The 22,156-nt window shown below is 41.3% G+C and overlaps 1 protein-coding gene across 2 annotated transcripts; it reads left to right on the top strand.

Moving 5' to 3' along the window:
• Positions 1-154: 154 nt before the first annotated feature.
• mindy3 (MINDY lysine 48 deubiquitinase 3) lies at positions 155-20,484 on the top strand. Of its 2 annotated transcripts, none has more exons than XM_040117658.1 (16): positions 155-283; positions 773-1,069; positions 1,662-1,741; positions 2,165-2,225; positions 2,327-2,539; positions 2,743-2,794; positions 3,544-3,658; positions 3,946-4,019; positions 4,108-4,187; positions 4,425-4,495; positions 5,463-5,543; positions 13,686-13,758; positions 15,946-16,018; positions 18,087-18,174; positions 19,007-19,078; positions 19,988-20,484. In XM_040117658.1, the coding sequence occupies exons 2-16, from the start codon at positions 976-978 to the stop codon at positions 20,135-20,137; spliced, it is 1,377 nt and encodes a 458-aa protein (XP_039973592.1). In that variant the 5' UTR covers positions 155-283; positions 773-975; the 3' UTR covers positions 20,138-20,484. The 2 variants fall into 2 exon arrangements, with proteins under 2 accessions (XP_039973592.1, XP_039973591.1); XM_040117657.1 differs by having other exon boundaries at positions 736-1,069.
• Positions 20,485-22,156: the final 1,672 nt, after the last annotated feature.

Genomic DNA, 22,156 nt, shown 5'->3' with positions numbered 1-22,156 from the left:
GCTTTAAATGAATTAAACCATTTTGGTTTGGGGCGGGCGCCCAATATGATTGACAAAGCATGTAGACCAATGAGTGAACGCGTTAAGGCTGTACCTCTTGACGCATCCTGAATTTTCCGCATTTCAGCCAATGGGCAGTCACGTCATATGTACGCACAGTTTTTTTTTTTTTTTTTTACAATTCTGTTGTAAATAAACGAATGACAGAGACGCTGGTGATAGTGAAATTGCTACCAAAAATATATAATCAATACGGAAACCCATTACTCGACTGTGTATCAAGGTAAATATGATTTAACGTCATCTAACAAATAGCAAACAGTATGAATTCATTCAAAAGCTGTCGGTATTGCTGTAGTGTGAGAAGTCACTGAATGACAAAGCAATGAAAGATTAGCTGCTAGTAGTAATGCTAATGCTAACTGCTGACATTACTACGCCAACTCAGCTCTTGAAAATATCACTAACACAATAATTTCACAACAGTGTAAGAAGGTAAAAACGCTGGCACAGAAATAGATCGTCGTTATCCTGCTGTCAGTACTTCGTTTAACCAGCTACATGACGTTAACGCAACTGTTAGCTTCCTAGCGTTACATTGATGAAAAAAAAAATCTAAATTGCACGACTGTCGCCGTAGAAGTGGAATTAAGCTACCTGTGCTAAACACATCGTGTTTGTTATTAGCGTTAGACAGTAATCTCAACGTATCTTGCTGTCCCATGACTTTGCAAGCTGCTGTGGCTACGTTGATGTCATTCCTACCCTCCAGTTTGCCGCCAGCCGCTAGAGTCAGACTGTGGGTAGCTACACAGGTAGCTTGTGGCCAATGCCACAGGCTCGACCTGCTGAGAGAAGTGGACTGTCGACCTCGAGAAGAGCTAGTGAGTTGGCCTCAACAGACCTCTGTGGTCCCCAGCTGACTGTTGAACTGAAGAGGGAGCGCCTGTGGATTTGCCCGCAGTGAAAGTTGTTATGTCGGAGTTAAATAAAGAGGTGGTGGATTTGGTTTGGGGGAGACCGTCCAATGGAGGAGTGTCTGCCTCCATCTTCCGTAGATGGACCCAAGGTATGATACTTGGTCTTTGTCACTTGGATGCCAAGTGTATTCACGTTTTAATGGACTTTAGGATGAATTCGCTCTCTGGCTTTCATTATGACTAGGGCTGCAATGAACGATTATTTTTATTATTATTTAATCTGTCAGTTATTTTTCTCAATTAATCGTCTAATCAAAATGGTCAATAAAATGTCAGACAATGGTGAAAATGCCCAAAGCTCAATTTCCCACATTCCAAGCTAACATCTTGAAATCCCTTGTTTCATCATTTGGGTTTTTAAGTCCAAATCCCAGAGATATTCAGTTTGCTATCATAGTAAATATGCAAATTTGAGAAGCTGGAATCAGCATTTTTTCTTTCTTTTTTTTGTGTGTTTTCTCAAAAATTACTCAAAATTATTAATTGAGTATCAAAGTACCTGCTGATTAATTGTCTGTCTGTTGACTAATTGATATATCTCTAAATATGACCATGCATGTTCTTGTGGTTTGCTGTTGAATGTGTCTAAAAAATGCCTTATTTGATATTACTGTAAAAAAAAAAAAAAAATTAAGATGTTTCTGCTGACAAATTAGATTTTTTTTTTTGTCTTCATCACAGGATTTGTTTTCAGTGAGAATGAGCACACAGCACTGGAGCAGTTTGAAGGAGGGCCATGTGCTGTCATTGCACCTGTCCAGGTATGGTTTAGTCCAATCTCGTTGCAGTATTATCAGGCCCAGTCTCAATGTCAAGCATATTCCCAAAAAACTGAACCCTGACAGACCTCCTATATGCCCAGTAGGTGGAAGTCCTTAAAATTGTATTGTGAATAATGGGACAGTTTAGTCTTCAACATTGCACGCTTTCAGAATGTACACCTTCCAACAGTTCACTTGGGATCTTTACAGTATGCCAGCTTATACACCTGGCAGACTGACTTGGAATGTGCAGGTATATGCAGCCCGGCAATGTTTAATTTACTAAAAAATGGTTGATCATGTATTAAAAAATAAAATGTAATTCAAAGACTGTGAGGGCAGACTATGGACAAACAGTACTTAGCAACTGTAGCATATTGTACAATGGACTATTTTGGAGACTGAGTTTGTGTTTCTTTGCAGGCTTTCCTCTTAAAGAACATTCTCTTTAACAGAGAAAGTTCCAACTGGAGACAGATGTCAGGTAGATTGGCCACAGAAATATACAGACCATTGTTTTTACTATTGTTTCATGTATCTGTATAGCTCGTTAAATCATGCATGTTTTATGTCTGTGTCTGTTAGAGGAGGAGCAGAAAACAGCCCTGTGTTCCATACTGAGTGAGATCCTTGAGTCTGCCTGTTCTAGCCCATCTACAGGATTCTGCCTGGTGACCTGGGCAAAGGGACAGAGCCCACATGCTAGCACACATGCTAACACACAGTCACAGCCGCAGTCACAAACACAGGACGTGCCGGAGCCAGAGAGCAGCCAGCCACTACGGGAGCAACAACCCAGTGAGTCCTACGTCCGTCACATTCACATGCAAGATGCACATTCAGAATAACATTTCATAAACCTATGAATGCTCAATAATTCACCCAAGAATCGTCTTCACAAAAATAATAACTTTCAATGACTAACTATTTGATGGTGTGGAGTTTTGCTGTCTCATGCTCTAATACTACAGTGTACTGTATGTGTGTTTTCTTGTGCCTAGCTGCTTTGGCTGCTGAGGACCTTGGCTTTGAGCGATTTCACAGTGTTCTACAGTAAGTGACACTTAATATTCTCACCACAGCTAATACCTTGAATCTTTATACTCATTACTGTCTCTTCCTCCATGCAGGTAATCTTGACATTAAATAATACTGTGGGTTTCTGGAGGGATTAAGACCTCACAAATCCTGGGTTTACAATTGCCAATATGCAGCAATGGCCCAAAGAAGAGCAGCAGAGGGGAGGGGGAACTGGTATTCGATTAATCTACTCTGTTAGACTTATCTTTCATATTGAATTAGATATTTCACTCTGCTCACAAGTTGCAGACTCGGCACTTTCACTGATTGCCTAATTTTTAACAAAAAACCTCTCACTTCCTTAATTTCACACATACTGTCTGTCACACACACACAAACTAAATAAATGGATGGCTGCATTTGCCAGAGGAATATTGAAATTTCATCACATAGTGCACTGGCAGCTGAGACCAGAGTCAGCAAGAACCAGTGCTGACTCAGTGAAGAAGTGCATGCTAACTAAGACAGACAGCCCCACTAGCAAGCTCTCCAAGGTGGAGCAAAAGAGGAAAGTGGCTCCAAACAGATAAGATCAGATTTTTCTTTGTACTCTTGTGCATTTAATAGATTTGTGCTCTATTCTGAAAGTTATCCTTACCATCCTGGCATGACAAATACAGTTAATACATCAGTCTCATTGACTGTAAGCTCCTAAACTCCAACAAATCCTCTGTCTTTTGATAGATTCATAAGTCGTCTTGATTTTTGTTCCCCCTCTGCAGCAAGCGGACTGTAATGTCAGTGTCTGATCTCAGAGAGGAGGTGCTGTCTCTCTACCACACCTGGAGGGGGTGCTGTGGGGTCTTGCTTTTCCTCTACTCAGTCATCCTAACCAAGGTAAAGAAATGGCTGGATGCAGAGAGGGATAAATATATTAGATACTGAATGGATATTACAAGATAGGTGATGTCTGCCATATATATTAAGTAATTTGAATGAATTGATAATTAAATGAAGACTTTTTTTTTTAAAGTCTCAAACACAAAACACGATGTTTCCTTTTATTAATGGTCTTGTAATCATTGTGTTTTAGCATTTTAAGTCATTTTTCCTGCCTGTCGTATTAATGCTCAAATACACAAAAATTAAACACAGACTTGTCTCTGCTGGTCCTCTCTGAGCAGGGCATAGAGAATATACGAAATGAGATCCAGGACACAATGGAGCCTCTCATAGACCCTGTCCATGGACATGGCAGGTATAAGAACACCTCTCTCACTTTTTTCTTTTTTCTCTCAAATTCCTTTCTACTCTCGATATCTCATTTCTTGTCCATGTTTTTGCAGTCAGAGTCTGGTTAACCTCCTTGTAACTGGCCACGCTGTCTCTAATGTATGGGATGGAGACAGGGAGTGCTCTGGAATGAGTAAGACTTCCATGTTGTTACTGCATACACACACACACAAACATGCCATATTCACACAAGAGGCACACACATCACACTCACAGAGCTCAATTTTTTTTGCCCCAGATTTAAACCACTACCATCACATGGCCATAATTCTTACATCCTACAGCATTGCACAAAGGCACAATTTAATACCAGTTTGACATAATTGAACAAATTCACATTTTGTTGATCCTTTTTCTCCCTGTCATGTAGAACTACATGGTATTCATAAACAGGCATCGGTTGGCTTCCTCACGCTTATGGAGTCACTACGCTACTGCAAGGTACAGACACATACAGGTTCTGAGAACATAGTGCAAAAAAACCCAACAAATTATTCAATGGTTGCTCGTGGTAACTGCAGACGATTTGTGGATTTTTATTTTTTGATGAAGACTCACTTTGGGATGGACACTCACTGTATAAACTGAGAAAGTGCTTAGAAAACAAAAACACACAGATGCTCCCTGTTAATTGTATTTCTGAGATGTGGGACATGTCCAATATGTGAAGCTCAAACCACAGTGAAAATCCATGTTAAATATGTGTTTGTAAGGAACAGTCCCAACAGACTTACTGTAAACTTCTCAGTCTCTCTACACTTTTATTTTCTGGCACATGTGTAGTGAAGCACATAAAAATAGATTGCAAAAGCGATTTGAAAATACACACATTTTAGCCATTTTGAAAAACAGGAAATCTTGGCTGTTTATTTATCATTGCCAAAATAAGCAAGCCCAAAAAAGCTGGAGATGAGGCACGAACTCTCCAAAGGCAAAGTGGGCAGCTATAATACGGTAATAGCAAGTAGATAGTAGCTAAAGTAACTAGAGAGCTGTTAAGAGGGATTTAAGAGACCAACTAATCAAATAAGGGAGGTCTGCTCAATATGTACGTATGCAGTTCATATAATGTTGTGCTATTTCGTTTATTGTTCTTGTATGGAAATGAAGTTCAAGCTGGATATGATGCCACTGTTCAGAAGAGCAAGTGACTAATAAGAAACGATCGATGTGAAAATGAGTTGAATATTAACCTTGATAATATACATTTCATTACATAGCACTATTTGCTAAGGGTCCAGAGAAGTAACATGCTGCTCTTATACTCTGACATGTTATGCTTGGTCAAATATTAATGTGCTTATGAAAACGACTTGTTACAAGTTGAACGGTCTGTGATTCATGATGAAAATAACTCAAATTACACACTCAGTTGTTGTGCATTCCTTTTTCTGTGTGTGTGTTTCAGGTTGGGGCATTCCTCAAGTCTCCAAAGTTCCCTATTTGGATCCTTGGCAGTGAAACTCACCTCTCTGTGTTTTTCACCAAGGCAAGTTTCATACATTCATCCATAAGCAAGCAATTCATATTTCTCACACACTGGCACAAAGTGTGTAATATAAGCCAGTCTCCTCAGCAGGTTAGAAAAACCAAAATATGGAATGTGCTTAACAGATTTAACATAGTGCAGGTCAGATATCAATGTGGGGAAAAAAGAGAGACAGAAATGGAGGGGAGGGAAATGAGCGCAGAAGATGGTCAAATATGGCCAGTGTTGTTTCTTGGCTTTTCACCTATCCAGCATTAAGAAGAAGAAAAACAGTTTTTCTACACAGACACACACACACACACACACACACACACACACACACACACACGGTCATCTTCATGCTCTCCCTTTCTCACAAGCACAAGAGTAAGTGATTTTTAGCCTCTCAACCATTTGTAATCTACTAAACAGTGTGTTGCTCATAATGAATGGCCATGACGTAAAGTGCTGAATTTGGATTCCAATGAGAGCCTCCATTTACAGTGTACTTTTGTCTACCTTCACTGTCAGGTTCATTCCAACAAAATGAATCACAATTTTTTCTGTTCTGGCACTTGATCATGAGAACAAGTTTTTGTTGTACGAAATAGACCCAGGAACTCAGAAGCCCCCCCCCCCACAAAAAAAAAAAAAAATTGAATGATTAGAAAATGTTAGAAAGGAAATGTTAAAGATAAAATAGATGTTAAGATATAAAGGTAAAGTTAAAATATGCCAACTTATCTCCTAAAGGACCAAGGTTCTAGTCAGCTTATTGTTTTTCTTGGTCATTTCTCAGCTTTAGTATGTAACCACAAGACAACTATTAGCAAACATAGGTTTGCGGACTTTCCCAGTGTCTGGTTTGTTAGTACTTGGGATTTTGGCTTTTGTTAACATGCTGTTAACACTAAACAAAATCCCACTCCCACTTATATTACAGTAAAAACTAGGGCTTGAGTGCAGTCTGAATGACAACTCTTTACAAGCTGTTGCACTCTGGAGCTTTGTATTTGACAAATCTCACATTCTGTGCTGCAGAATCCACCCTTGAGCCATCAGAATGTAAGTCAGAGTAGGTAGTTTTTGGGCGAAAGGCATTACAGTGCAGTATACAAAACGGGAACCAGGTTCGTGTGGTCAAAAATCTTTGAAAATTTTGGAAAAGGACCACGACATCCTGCTCCTGCAACAACAGCAGCTACAGCAGCAACTCAGATATACACTTACACACATGCACAAGGCTATGCCACAAGGTGCAGCATACTCACACTAATTGAGGTCAACCCTGTGGAAACTTTTGAGAGAAACTTTGGCTCTTGGGTAGAAGTATGAATCCTCAGATCACTAACTGTGTGGATGTGTGCATACGCATGTATGTGTATGTCAGTCTTTTAGTCAAACATGCATGTTTGTCATCTCTATCAGTGAACATGTAATATGATACATTGCTGTAGCTTGTGTATAACAGTTTGCAGGTCTGGTTGTAGCAAATTGATTCTCCCTGCTGTTGTGAAAATGGCACCAGAGAGGCAGAAAAATCCCAGGCAGTCATCTCCTTTATAACTCCCCACCCTTAATATACCATTGATTAAAGCTCAGTTACATGCATAAAGCTCGAGCCTGCTGGGCGAGTGGATCATATGTTGGATCAGTGATGACCCAAAGTCGTCATGCATGCGCTGATGACTTACCAATTGCTACAACTCCCCCGGCACTAGTGACACATTCACATATATACACACTCACACACAGACTAACTCGTACACACACATTCCAGAGCACAGGGAACCTAATCCTGATTAGCATTAGTGTGTGTGTGTGTGTGTGTGTGTGTGTGTGTGTGTGTGTGTGTGTGTGTGTGTGTGTGTGTGTGTGTGTGTGTGTGTGTGTGTGTGTGTGTGTGTCTTCAGGTGGTTGTCTTACTGTAGGTAATATTATTCCAGACTTCCCATCTGGATCCATTTGTCCTGCTGGAGACTGGGAACACACTTAAATACACACGCATGCATATATACTGACGTACACGTGTGACGCTGCACTATGATCGGGTCTCTACAGCTTTGAGACCAAGCTGAAGGAGAAAGACATGTGAGCAAGGGCAAACTGCTGGTAGACCGCACTCAGTGTGACCCTGTCCTCCTTGAAAGGCAATCTATGTTAGAGCTAATTTGAAGCACGCTGAGATTTCCCAGGCTTCATGATACAAAAAATACATGCTATCTGGTTATGTAGCTTTTAGCTTCGATATAGAGCCAACAGCCCCACAAAAGCAGAAAACCTGATCCCTGCCTATGATGTGTCAGTGGCTCCTTCTGTCCGTCATTGGGGACGGGTGTGTATTCCCCCGAGTCGCTGTCAGTGTGTGACTGTGGCTTTCAGACCATCAGCTTAATAGCATTAGTTTTTTTATCTAATCTACCTACACAAAGGCCATTCCAACATCTCTGATCTCTACCCACACCACCCCCACACTCTCTGCCCTCGTGTGTGTGTGTGTGTGTGTGTGTGTGTGTGTGTGTGTGTGTGTGTGTGTGTGTGTGTGTGTGTGTGTGTGTGTGTGTGTGTGTGTGTGTGTGTGTGTGTGTGTGTGTGGGAGAGAGAGAGAAAGAGCCTAAGTGTGTATAATGGCATGTAATGGGATCTGTTTTTGGACAAGAGTTTCTTAGTTGCCAGAGGATGAGAAGAAAGGAAGAAAGACAGACAGAGAGTGAAGGAGAAGAGGGATAGGTGATGGATTAGACATATCAAGCATAATGTTTAAAAAAGAATTCTTTCTTCCTTCCTTCCCCCCTCTTTTCTTTGAAGTAACTATCCACTCCAGTGTATAATAGGTCAGTTGCCCAAGAAAAGGATTCCCCAGCGCACCTCAGCCATCCTCTTCGGATTATTGGTCCCTCATGGGAAAGAAAGAGGAAGAAGGGAAGTAGAGAGGAAGGATGCACTTTAAAGAGTGGGGCAGTGGTCACTCAGGAAAGGGGGTGGGGGTGTTCCTCTTGTGACATTTCTCATCACTCTTTACTCTCCACTTGCTGAGTGATGAGGTTCACAGGCTGTATCTCTGCTTCTCCAAGGAGTTACGTGTGTGTTTTTGTGTGTGTGTGCATACAGTAGTTGTGTTCTGGGTCAGTGATTTACTAGGAAGGAGAGCAGGCGCTGTGGCACTCTCTGTCCCTTAAGACTCCACCTTCTGTATGTGCACACACACAGAAGCTCTGACTGGTATGGAGCAGGAGCTTGAAGCCCAAGTGTGCTGACACAGTTAACGTAGTAGAGTTTAATTCAGTGAGGCTTTATTGAAATAACCACAGTAAATTTACATTATTGCCGTAACAGGACTGGGTAGTATGGCTGAAATCATTATCGTAATAGAGTACATAATAGCTCTCCACTGCATCCCACCCGTTTCTTCAGTCAATGGAACTTGCTCAGGTGTCAAAGCTAGTAAGATATTTTAAAGTTTAGAATTATATATCACAGATTAATGATTAATGATCCTCCAATAGTTCAATAATGATATACCATGATACAGCAAATTCAAAATGATAAAACAACATAATCAACACAAGATGACAATGCATAGTTAACAAACAATTATATTGAATTGCGCACATCCCCCCCAATGTACTGAAGGTAGTTTGAACAAAACAAAGACTTAATATTTAAAAACAGCGACAGGAAAAGAATATAATAGATCATAAGAATTGTGTGCTTACTTTCTGGTTTCTGGTACTTTCTTAGTATGATCAGAGGGTGCGGGCCACACACAAACACAAAATAACAAAGCAGTATACATTAACAGTCATTAATAATCTGTGACAGGTCAGACCAAAGGCCATTGTAGTAGAATGAAAGGCTCTCTGTGTCAGTGTGTATGTGCTGCATTATTCTTCCTTTTCCCCTGGGTGTTGTTTTCTGTTATAGGACCCATCATTACGATACATAACTATCCTCTGGTGTCTCCTCATTTTTCTGGTGAGACACAGTCTTTCTCATCCACGACAGCTCCATAAATCACTACTTTGTCCTGCCTGTCACACCTGAAACACTATTAACATACAGTTGATACTGCATTCACTCCTTATGTAGCAAGAGAGAGAGGTTTTCCATTGCTTCCTTTACTCGTAATCACATGGGACAAAGGCCAGTTAAGGTGAAGAAAACAAATGCACATACAAGCACACATACACTATACATAACAACAGTCAATAACGATCACGCCTCCTCACCTTCCACCTCAGTCTGTCATGTAGTGAAGCTGTCGGTGCCAACTAGGAACAAGGCAGGGGACACTGTCCGAGACCTCTGCTTTGTTGTCTTGAAACTGATCCCTTCAGATGCACTCTACGGCCACTCAGAGCCTCTCAGCACACACAATAGCTCTTTGGGTAGACCAGAGGGAAAGAAAGAGTAACTCTAGTTAAGTATTATGCCTACCTGTCTTTCCTGAAGTAGGTACCTGAATGTGGAGATAAATGACAAAAGGGAGAAGGAAGAATGGAAGAAGAAGTCAAGTATGGGAGGAGAGGAAATACTCTAAAACTGTAGTACCTACTTAGCACAGGAAAAGTAATGTAAAGAGCAGTAAAACTGGGCAAGAGAAACAAGAACAGAGGAAAAGGGGCTACAGGGGATGAGTTGTCAACTTAAAAGGGCCACTTGAGTCTAGTGAGAGAACAACAGAAAAGCCAAAGGACAGAGGTGGGCGTTTAGGTATGGTCAGTAGTTCTTCTCCAAAGTTATGCAAGTGGTGCAAGAGGTTCGTTGGATGTCAGCTAAGTTTGGTACTTTAAGGGGGTTTAAGAGGCTGGAAGTCTGGTCTAATTATTAGAAAAATAGGATCACACATCTACCATATAGTACTGTACTGTATGTATCTTGTGTCATGGTCCAAGTCTGGATTTGTCAGTAGTCCTCACTTTACTGAAGACACACACATACACACATTCCCATTTGCTTACAGGAAAGCATGTTTCATTTTAGTAAATGTATTCTGGTTTTTACTTAGAGCAAATGTTCTGCATTACTTTGTGAACTTAGGTCCTCAGGGTGGTGTGTGTGTGTGTGTTTTTCTTGCTTTGTTCCAATGTAGCGTAGCTTGTTGTTTCTCTGTTAAGTAAGTCAAAGGTTTGTGCAAAAATGTCAGACTATGGGGATTGGAATGTGCTCCTTGATTTCATAAGGCACACTCACAAAGCTTGCGCGCGTGCGTGCGTGCGTGCGTGCGTGAGTATGAATGTTTGTATACTTGAGAGAATAGAGTACAGCACTCCAGTACAATCAAGTACATTGCAGCAGTGGACAGCCTTAATTATTGCACAGATATTCTCTCTCTTTTATGGACACGCACAAACACATATTGTAACACGGTAGTTTTGAGTGGAAAGAAACTCTGAGACACACACTTACACACACCTTCCCTGTGGAGTATGTTAGCTCCATGACATGTTTTCCAACTCAGCAGCATCTTCCTTAGGCCTCTAATAAAACAGAGATCAAAGAAAACCAAGCAGACCTGTCGTCTCACACACACACACAGAATCACCTCATTTCTGCTGCCATTATATATGTTTTTGTGCATGTTTTTGTGCATGTGCATGATCTTTTGCTCACGTGAGTCACTGTCTTTTCTGTTGTTTCCTATATGCTCGTAAGCTGTATTAACATGTATAGACTAGCCATAATAGTATGTTTTGTTTTGTCTGTTGATGTCCACATACTAATGTTTGTTGGGTCTTGAAATCCTGTAACCATAGTACAACCAGGTGATTTACACCAAATGTGTCCATCCTGCTCTGAAAGCTAATAAACTGTGTCTATTGAGCTTTTGTTTCCAAGGCTCATTGGACTTGTCATCACTTTCAGAAGAGATATGTTTTCTTAGTTCAGGCAGAAGGCAAAGTTACAGTTTATCGTAAGTAAGTAAGTAAAGTTTATTTCTAGAGGACATTTAAACACAGCTTAAGCTGATGTGCTGTACAAAAGCACATTATAATATTAAGTTAAAAGTCCAAAAAAGAAAAACACAGATAGAAACATACCAACATCAACAAGGGACAAATACAGAATAATAGATATGACAACAGCTTGTAAAATTAGTGGGCCAAAAAGACCAGTGAATAAAAATGTGTCCTAGATTTAAAAACAGAGATGGAGAGAGACCTCTGATATCTAACAGCAAGTGTTCCACAATCGTGGAGCAGCAACTGCAAAGGCTCTGAAAACAGTTCATGTTTCAAGATAAATACTTCACCATTAATCCTACATCTAATGAATTTATCTACAGACATGTAGTCAACACTAAGGAACTTTTTCAGCACTTTATTCCTCCGGGATCAACAAAATGACCCTTGCCCACTTCTGTAAGTGAAACACAGACATATCTATCTAATGACAAATCTACCATCAGATTTATGGAGCCTGTAATGTTAACACATCAGGACCCTGCTATACTCTGTGTGACAGAACAATGTGTGAGCGCATGTGAGCGCGTGTGAGCGCGTGTTCGCCGGTCTGTGACTGTTTTTCTTTGCATCTGAAGGGCCAGCAGCTGGGAGTCATCTCTTCTTGATGTGTCCCCCTGAATTCTTCTCTCCCTGAGTAAGCCCTGAGTACAGTAATAAGTGGACCATGAAAACCAAGCAGCCTGCTTGGCTCTGAGGCTCAAGCTTTAATAAAGGCCAGCTAAAGGAGATGAGCAGGGTTCATTTGCTCTCCAAAAACATTGTGTGTTTGTCCAGCGCTTCATTGTCATAAATACAATCCCTCCCTCACTCATATGGAGGAACAGTGAGAACCCTCTGACTCTCGCCTACACGCTTTGTATAAGTCTCTGTGGGTGTGGGTGTGTGTGTGTGTGTGTGTGTTTGTGTGTATGAGAGAGAGAGAGAGGCAGCTAAGGCTGAAAAACCATCTTCTTGCGAAGTATCTCATTTCATTCTCTGTTGGAAAAATATCCCTTCTATCTCTAAGCTTTTTTTGCTTTTACTCACACCAATGTAAATAATTATTCAAATATGACACTCACACTTGCACTCATTACTATGGTTTGCTTGAAAAGTTGCAACCATCATGAAGTGATGGTTATTCAGCTGTTTAATTTACACACAGTAAGTTTAAAAATATTGAATTATGCTTAAAATGTAAGATGAGAGAAAATGAGAATAGGTTGCTATCCCATGAAGTCTGTCGAGGGCATCGGACTTTGGACTGTTAAGGGCTCAGTTTGCTCAAAACAGATGGTGGTTCAGTGGGTCATCTGAAGGCAGAAATGTTTATGACTGTTCTTGAGAGAGAAGTTCAAACCCTGCTTGCCTTCTCACATACGCACTCCTGTCTTGGCACTGCATGAAGTCGGCATAATTTTCATAATCTCAAAAATTGTCAAAAAACAGACCCCCCCAGTTCCCACCTTGGAAAATCTTGAGCAGAAGGGGTTTTACGTGCTGTTAAATGAACAATCACTTCGTTTGAAGCATGCTAAGTCCCTTGGTTTAGAGAGAGTCCAGTCACAAGGGGCATCACCCTCTTGATGCACATACACACTTCCTCTTTTCTGCTCTCCCTGCCAACACTGCTCTCTCCGAATTTCACCAACAAACAAACACTGTAAAGCTTGACATAAATCACGGGCTGCATTAGTAAGACTCGATTTCCTGATTGTGTGTTTGGAATGAAAACAAGCCGTCTAACTTTATCAGGAGATCAGTTAATAACCCAATAGGCTCTGGTGATTGCACTGGACCCTTACATGCATACACGCATAATGTACATTAGCAGTGCATCACACACTGCTACAGTGGGTGGGTACTGTCTGCTGGCTGCATGTCTTTCACTATAGTTTGTTGTACAATAGTCCTGCTAAAGCCTTGACAAGAACAATCACAATCTGTTAGTCGTTGGGAGATCTCGATGATTGTCTGATCATTTCACGCTGCACTGAGCTGTTTCTAATGTTTCAGCACTGATGAAGCCATTTCCTCCCCTCTCTATCCCTCCATGTCTCCTCACATAAGTTACAAATCTCTACGTGGCCACTTTAAGGTCATGCTATCATGCATAATCTCCCACCTTTCAGTCTTCTCTTTCTCTTCCTTTGTCTCTCTTTTATTTCATCCTATCTTTCTGTTTCTCCTCTGTGGCTGTCTGTCACATTCTGTATAGGAGATGTCCCTGGTTGGTCCAGAGTCTCCATCAGAGCAGGCAAGGAGGGTCTTCCAGTCATTTGATCCTGAAGGTAATGAAGATGTTTGTATCCTATGTTTGTATCATCATTGTACACATGATCATTATGTTTCTAATGATCTCTTGCCCCTCACTTCCTGCATACTTGTTTTTATAGATAATTATTTGTATTATATTTATATATAATAGATTTATATATTTATCTTTATCTTGCTCGTTAGTATACCAGCTATATGAAAATCCTAGCACACAGATGTACTTTAATTAATACAAACTTTTGCTCTAACACAGCTAAACACACAAATTGAGAAAACAATATCCTGGCCCCGCTGACTGTCTCTTCCCTTCTTCCTGGTTGAGGATATGCATTTGTAACCTCCACCGTTCCCCTCGGTCCCTCTTTCTTGTTTCTTGTCTCTGTTATTTTCTTCTCCAGGCATAACCAGTGTCTGTTTCTCTCCTCTCATCTCCACTGTTGTTGTTTAGGTTGGTGAGATCAACTCCTCTAACAGCTGAGTCAACCATCCGGCTCCTTCCCTCTCTTCCTCGTTTTCCTAAACCTCCTTTCTTGTCACTTCCAGGTGACTGGGGTAAAGGGCGAGGGGAAGGACACAGAGAGCCACACAATGACAATAGAAAGATTAATAGAAGATAGTTTGTCATGTCACAAAAATTGAAAGTCGGATGTCTTCAGCGTTCATTTATGTAGGCTCAAGATTGCGCACTTAGAGACAAGGAAGAGCATTGAAATGAAACGTTTAGTCTTAACATCTGTTGTGTATTCTTTTTCCTCTGCTGTGGAGACGAGAGAGAGGAGGGAGAGATGCAAATATGTTGGGAGTAACAGTCAAGACATGAGCATTTTAACATCACAAACTTAGAGCTATCCATGTTGCAAGATTGTTCAGTCAAGCATCTGACTAAATCAGCAGTTGTAACGCACACATTCGTTTTTATGTGTTTTTATTGTGAAATGAAGTGTGCCGTACGCTCTCACCATAAACAAAATTATTCACTGTCTGGCTTGTGTGAACAACATGCTGATTTGTAAAGATCTTTCTGTATGTGGTGCAGTGCTACGTTACAGTGACTTGCCTGCTCCGTCCACTATGACAACAAATATGTCATAACTGTCTGTCATCTCTTTTTATTTATTTATTTTTTTTCCTCCTTGTTCTTCATCTCTCTCTTCCTGTTGCATAAAATACCACTTTGCATGTTCTCCACTTCTGCTATCATCTGCTCGGACATTCTGCCTACTATACGGTCTTTTCTTACACACATTTTCTGCCAAGAAACACAAACAGATACTTGGGCTATTGTAGGTGCACCCACAGACTTTAATGCACATGTGTATACACATGCAAGGGAGAATGTACTGTACATGACAAACACTATAGTGTACACACAAATGCCCTAGCCAGCAGCACAGTTAAGTGCTGTGCAAAATGCTCATAAATCTGTCTGTGTCACATGTAGGGTCAGCACAGCTCCCTGTGTTGTGGAAGAAGGGTGCCAGAAGCATTCGCATGCACGATAGTGACTCACTAGGCAAACACTCAGAATCCCACTGTCTCAGCATTTACTTACTTAATATTTGGTGTTTGTCATTGTCCCTGTGTAGTGTGTGTGTGCGCCCTCTCTGCTGGCTGTCAAACTGTCAGTTGTCACAGAGAGAGTATAACATCTGGCACTGAAAAGGTGAGATTGAGTTGCTTGAGAGCAGACAAGCAGAGCGCTTGTCAGTTAATATTCACAACACACTTGGGGTTTATGCATGTATCTAAACAACAGGCCACACAGGCTCACATGCTGTAAGTCCCCGGACACACACAAACAGTCTTTTGGGCAAGAACACATGTTAGTGTTTAAAGCTTCTCATCTCAGGTAAAGCAATCATCACAGCCGCAGAATGTAGGTCAGAGAGAAAGGACGAGATGTGTGCCTGTGTGTGTATAATTTTGTTTTTGTTTTTGCTTTTTTTTTTTTGTTTGATGAGTTCATTCCCCAGGGTCCATGATGTGAATAGTGCTTCCGCCATATGTGTGTAGGTGAACGCTTCCCCTAGTTTTCAACCGAAGCCTGTATGTTATGTTTTGTCCAGGGTCATTCAGTGCATCAGTCTCTCTTTGTGTGTGTCTCTCTCTCTCTCTCTCTCTCTCTTTCTCTTTCTCTTTCTTTCTCTTTCTCTCTCTCTCTCTCTCTCTCTCTTTCTCTCTCTCTTTCTCTCTCTATGTAGATAATGGCTTCATCCCAGAATCTCTGCTGGAGGACGTGATGAAAGCCCTTGACCTTGTCTCAGAGCCCGAGTAGTAAGTGCTTGCATATTCAAGGCTTTGTGTGTGTGTGTGTGTGTGTGTGTGTGTGTGTGTGTGTGTGTGTGTGTGTGTGTGTGTGTGTGTGTGTGTGTGTGTGTGTGTGGCACCTGTAGATCTTCTAATGTTCTAACTCCTAAGTCACAGCAAGGCCAGGTCAGTCGCCCTGTGCTCATGTTTCACTACCAGGCTACTATAAAATAAGACCAGAGAGAGCCGACTATAAAAGCTCAGGGAGAACGAAAGAAAGAAAGTCAGAAACAGAGGCTTAGAGGGAGATCATTAACAGCAGGAAGAAAGACAGAGAGGGAGGAAACACTTTTAAAGTGCCGCTTCAAAAAGAGGCACGTTCTCATCTGAGGAACAGTAAGCCCTAACGCCGCAGCCATGGGCTTGCCCAAATCACTGGACCACTGATCTGCTCTGTAGACCCCCAGATGGCTGATACATCATAACACAACAAAGCAAACCGTGGGGAGCCTCCCAGTGCAAAACGGGCGAGTCTCATGCCTTAAAACACAACCAGAGATTTATTACAAGGATTCCAGTTTGTGCAAAAAGTACCATCTTTAGTGCTTTGGAAAAAATGAATAATATGAGTATCTAAGTTCTAAATCGAAGACTTTCATCACTTATGGAAGATGTGGGCAAACTTTTAGCATTGTGATTAGTGTGACTTATTATTTCTGCATATCCTGTGACCTATGACAGTCAGCTGCTACCATTTGTGGTGAACCAACTTTGTGGGCACTGTCTGTTCTCAGCAGAAGTCAGGATATAGCTCCAAGGAATTATAGTCTCTTGATCATTTGTTTTGTAGTGTTTATGATATATCCATAATCACAATCTTAAAAACATCTTGTTTACTGTGATTTTTGTAATGTAATTAAACATTTTATGATAAAAAAGCGCATTTTAATCGTCTGCAAACAGCCAGCTATCATGCATAATAGCATAAAAACAAACTTGTCATTGTCACAGTGTGACAAGAAAGCAAAGATGTTTCCTTATTCTCGTATAAATCACCTTGCATGTTATTACATGTTCACAAAGTCACTTTCCCATTTGGGAGCAAATTCAGGATATCCAATCCAATGTAATTTTCCAGAGATATTCACAGATTGAAACCCCCCCATTTACAAAATTCAAGCAAATGTAACATTGAAATTAATGAAAAATATTTGCAAATTTTTAATTCTTCGATGCAGACCCCGCTAATAATAATTTGTATGTATGTAGTTCAATACAGTTACTAAATAATATGTATACATCAGTCCAGACTAACATCAGCTGACTGCATTATAACCCAAACATGAGGATTGATTAGACACAAGGAGTAACTGTGGCATGCTCAATGGCTTTTGCATCAACATCATCTCACTTCCAGTCCATTTTTAAATAGTGGAAGTCATATGCAGTCCTGGAGTGGATACAGAACAATCCCACCACAAACAAATAAATCCCCAAATCTCCATCGACGCAAAATTAGTTGTTCACAATAATGAGATATGCTATTGATCCCTGTGGGGATTTTCTCTTTTTCTGGCCCCCCTACATAGGGGGCAAAAGGCGGTTTAAAAAAAAAAACATATGTGACTCTTTCAGGGTTACAGAGTGCTGCTCATTGACACTTCAGCAGGGGCATGTACTACTTGTAAAAATCAATAGATGAGTACACAATCATTGCCAACCCCAGCTTCTCTCCTCACTGCCTTAAAAGGACAAGCTGACCAGATTTTTTATCACAGTAGAATAATAATAACACTGATCCAACAAGTAGGAATGTCTGGAAAGAGGTATATTTAGTTGCAACGTGGTATTCATGAAAATATGCACACGCTCACCAAAACAGGCATCATCAGTTCACACTGAGTGATAAGGGGATCGTAAATTTGTCTCTGTTTTCATCCATAGGAAACCACAGGCTGCTGTGTCCCCTGTTTTTTCACATGCGTGTTCCTTCTGTCAGTTCTCCCTCTGGGTTTTTGCATCTGTTTTCCTCTGCTCACTTTTTATTTACTTCCTTTCCTATCTATCTCTGTTTGTATCTTCTGTGTCTTCTCAGTGTCAGTCTGGTGAAGAGTAAGCTGGATCCAGAGAGTCTGGGCATAATTCTTCTGGGTCCGTTCCTGTTGGAGTTCTTTCCGGATCAGGTATGTCTAAGTGTGTGTGCAGAGGAGGACTTCCACTTCACAAAGGACAAATACCTTGCCACAGTCATACAATCCATATCAAACTTAAAACACATGGAAAAAGAGCCGTGTACAAACACACATGGGTGACACTAATGTCTATTTCACAAGAATATCTGGAGTGCTGTTTGCTGCTGTTTTTTTACTCCAAAAGCATTCCTGTGGTGTCTCATGTGAAATATGCATGTGTGTGTCTTCAACATCATATGAGGTTACTTGCTGAGAAGTTGCTGAGAAAGAGTGGTAAGATGCCTTTATGAGGCAAAGCAAGTGAGGAAGACAGAGAGGGAGAGATAGAGGGGAACTGTGTTAAAGTGATCAGGGCTTTAGGGACTCACCAGAAGAATGGCCCCAAGCCGCAAAGAAATTATACTACCATTAGCCAACTGGACACACACACACTCAGACACACGTGGGATTGTGGTGAGGGTTAGGGTTTCAGGGTTTCACATATTGGCATATAAATACGAGAAGCTGGACGCACTCTCAGGCAACACACACCCAGTTAAAATTCTTCACCTTCAAGCCAAAGTTGTTTTGGCTCAAGTTCATTGTTCAGAAATGTTTGTAGTGTTGGGTGCTTTGTGGTATTTGTAGGTGAGCTTTGGTTCATCACCCCAATACACACAGACACATTTAAATTTAACAAGCGGGATATAACATTAAGCTTTGGTTGCAGGCAGAGATGTGTAAGTTCGAAAATGTTCTGCCTCTGTGGGTCTTTACCCCCATCTCTGCAAGACTCTCTGACAACATTGCATGTTTTTCACTCGGCTCCCTGTCTGTGTTTCAGGATTCAGGAATCCCAGACTCATTTCCCGTCTACCACTACAATGGACTTAAACAGTCCAACCACAACGAGAGGGTAAGACACTCTTTCAAATTCAGGCTTTTAATAGCGACTGATGGTGGTGGTTCTTTTTCATATTCTCTTACTCTCTTACAATTACTTTTCTTCTTTTACTGTCGTCATTCATACACACACAGTTGGAGGCAGTCAGCCACTCCTGAATAAACAATAGCTATTGTGAGCGTAATAGCCTGTCCATCCATCCAAAAACCCGGGCTGAGCCTCCTATTTCTCTGAGTCATTTCAACATGGAGGCCAATGTCAGCAGCCAAGTTGTGATAAATGGTCAAACACAGGTCTATTAAGCAGGCTTAGTTTGATGGATGATTATCAGTGGATGTAGCTGTTTGACATTGCAAAAACCTGGTACTCACGAATATCACTTTCTTCATCTGTCAACTTTGTCTAGTCGGTAAAACAGCTTTTTTCCATACCGCTACTTGAAAATGTAGGAACGGCACCACATGTGTGCCACCCAAAAGCACACGCCTACATACACATAGACACACACACACACATACCTATGGCAGCAAGGCGTCTATAAGGTTGTGATGGCAATTCCATTCCTATAGCTCCAGATGGGACTAGCAGACCTGCCGACAGCAGTCCCCCTTGCAGCTCGTGTGTTTTGTGTGTGTGTTTGTGAGCGTATGTTGCATACTTGCATCCTTCTCTCTGCATTTCACCCCGGACCCTTTCAGAGGAAGTGTCTGAAAAGAAATTGATAGAGTCGAAGCCTGTCAAAGCTGACAAAAGTATTTAAATTTCTGTCTTTGGTTAACCCTGTATTGACCTAAATTTGAGTGTGTGTGTGTGTGTGTGTGTGTGTGTGTGTGTGTGTGTGTGTGTGTGTGTGTGTGTGTGTGTGTGTGTGTGTGTGTGTGTGTGTGTGTGTGTTTGTGTGTTTTGGGGGGTTTTTTTTAGGTAGAGTATGTGGAGGGGACAGCTTTGGTGCTAGGTTTTGAGGACCCCATGGTTCGGACAGACGACACTCCAGTCAAGCGCTGTCTGCAGACCAAGTGGCCTTACATCGAGCTGCTGTGGACTACCGACCGCTCACCGTCACTGAACTAGCACTGAGACAGTCTGGGTGTGTCTGTATACGTGGACAGGCCACTCCTTCTCCACACACAAACCCCATCCTTCTTCCCCTTTTCATGCTGACCCCGACAGGTCAGCAGGTTACAAAGACTGGGACACATGCAACACAGACAAATGAGAGAAAAATCAAATGCACACGAACATGAGACTGAAACAAACACTTTGAAGGACTAAACATACACACCTGAGATCCATTCTTGAATTCTCACTTACTTTCCACACAAGTGTAAACTCACCTTTACAGTTCATGCCGTTGTCTGTTCACCATGGCTTGTAATTGACACGCAGGATGTTTATGATGTGATTATTTAAAAAAAAAACACAAAAAAAAAACTGAATGACTGTTTATTTTTACAGCTCTGCTCTGTGCTGACACCTCTGCTACAGTTTAGCAGTAGGCAGGTAAACACTGTTTAGAGAGCAGACTGGTTTGATTCAGCGACTAGAGTGTGTCACATGCTGAACCAAATGTAAGGCCAGCCGACTGTAAAACACTACTGTTACTTCAGCTATAGGACTGTTTGAGGGAAAACCTACCAAAGCCTTCCACATACAAGAACACAAAAACACACAGAAAGAATCACACGCGCGCACACAGTCACACCTACTGATAAGCGTTTACAGCGTAAAGGGACCAACCCAGACGCAGAGAACTGGAGATGTGAACAGGAGGTTTCTTCAGTGTTTTCACCAAGATGAAGCTGGTTCAGGTGCTCTGTGCGTGTGTGCTTCATGCGCCACACTAGGATGTTGGCTAAGTGCTCATGTATTTATTATCATACTCAAAGGTTCTGGAATAAACACTTTTTTTGTTCAAATATGATGCGATGTGGTTCGGTAGCTTTTAAATCATAGACCTCCTCCCCTGTGTGTCGTTTTTCTTACAAATATCATGTTCTCACCCCGACATCGGACAGCCTCAGGTTTCAGGATGTCCGAGGTCTGTCTGGATCCCCCTCTTCACTAAATCACACACCAACATATGTTTTGTGACCCCAGAGACTCTAAATCAGTTATTCACTAAATATCCAAGACAGTGATGGTGACTTAATTACCCCTCTGTAAACAGAAAATATTCCTCCTAAGACAGAAAATTGCATGTTTCTGTTGGCTCATCACCAAAATATCCCCAAAAGAAGACAAATGACACATTGGCTTTTTATGAGGAATCCTAAAAAAACAGTGACATGTTTGCCATGTCACTACCATTTGGTGTCATTGAGTCATCACTCAAGGGGCAAGTGTGAGAGTAATAATATTTTATGCTATTTATGTACTTAGTCCTGGCTAAGGAGAAGAGTTAGTGAGTTCTTGTGTTTGCATTTGTGTGAGTGTGTGTATACAGAAAATGCTTGTTCCACTCTGCATCTGTGCACAGGAGTGTTGTAATGCTGGCTGATAGTGTGTCTAATGGATTTGTCTAATGGAGAAAGGATGTGGGCCTAATCTGATCTAACAGTCTGTTTAACAATCACATTGTGATCTTGGGAAGAGGAATGTGGGCACAATGTGTAAAATATAAAGTACTACTGTGCGTGTGCAGTAATCAATCCAGACCAAACTGCAGTAAATCCGTGTTCAGGACACATTGGCAGACTGACGGGACATAACCTGAACAGTATGTGAGTAAATGTAGGTATTTCTGGAAATTGGTTATCTGTGACAATTTTATTGGATGTAAGACAGTGGAGAAACTGATCACAGATGGAAGAATGTAGACACTGAAACTGAGCGACATTAAAGCACTAGTTACCTGGTGGACGGCAGCATAACACAGCCGCACTCAAGCCAAATGGAGCAAAAGAACAGGAATATGTCTGGCTGCTGCCCCCTCACTCCATCATCACCACCGTCTTTCTTTTTCTTGTGAGAAGAAAGAAACAGGACACATCTGTATCCTACAGTATCTGCTTCATGTTTTGTAGGGTTTTTTTTTTTTTTTTACCCGGTTCATCTTGGATCTACACAAAAACGGCTGAGAAAGAACAGACC

This window comes from Xiphias gladius, chromosome 22 (genome assembly GCF_016859285.1).
Source record: "Xiphias gladius isolate SHS-SW01 ecotype Sanya breed wild chromosome 22, ASM1685928v1, whole genome shotgun sequence".
Classification (NCBI taxonomy): Eukaryota; Metazoa; Chordata; class Actinopteri; order Istiophoriformes; family Xiphiidae; genus Xiphias; species Xiphias gladius.
The sequence above is the reverse complement of the archived record's forward strand: the minus strand, read 5'-3'. Positions and strand labels throughout refer to the sequence as shown.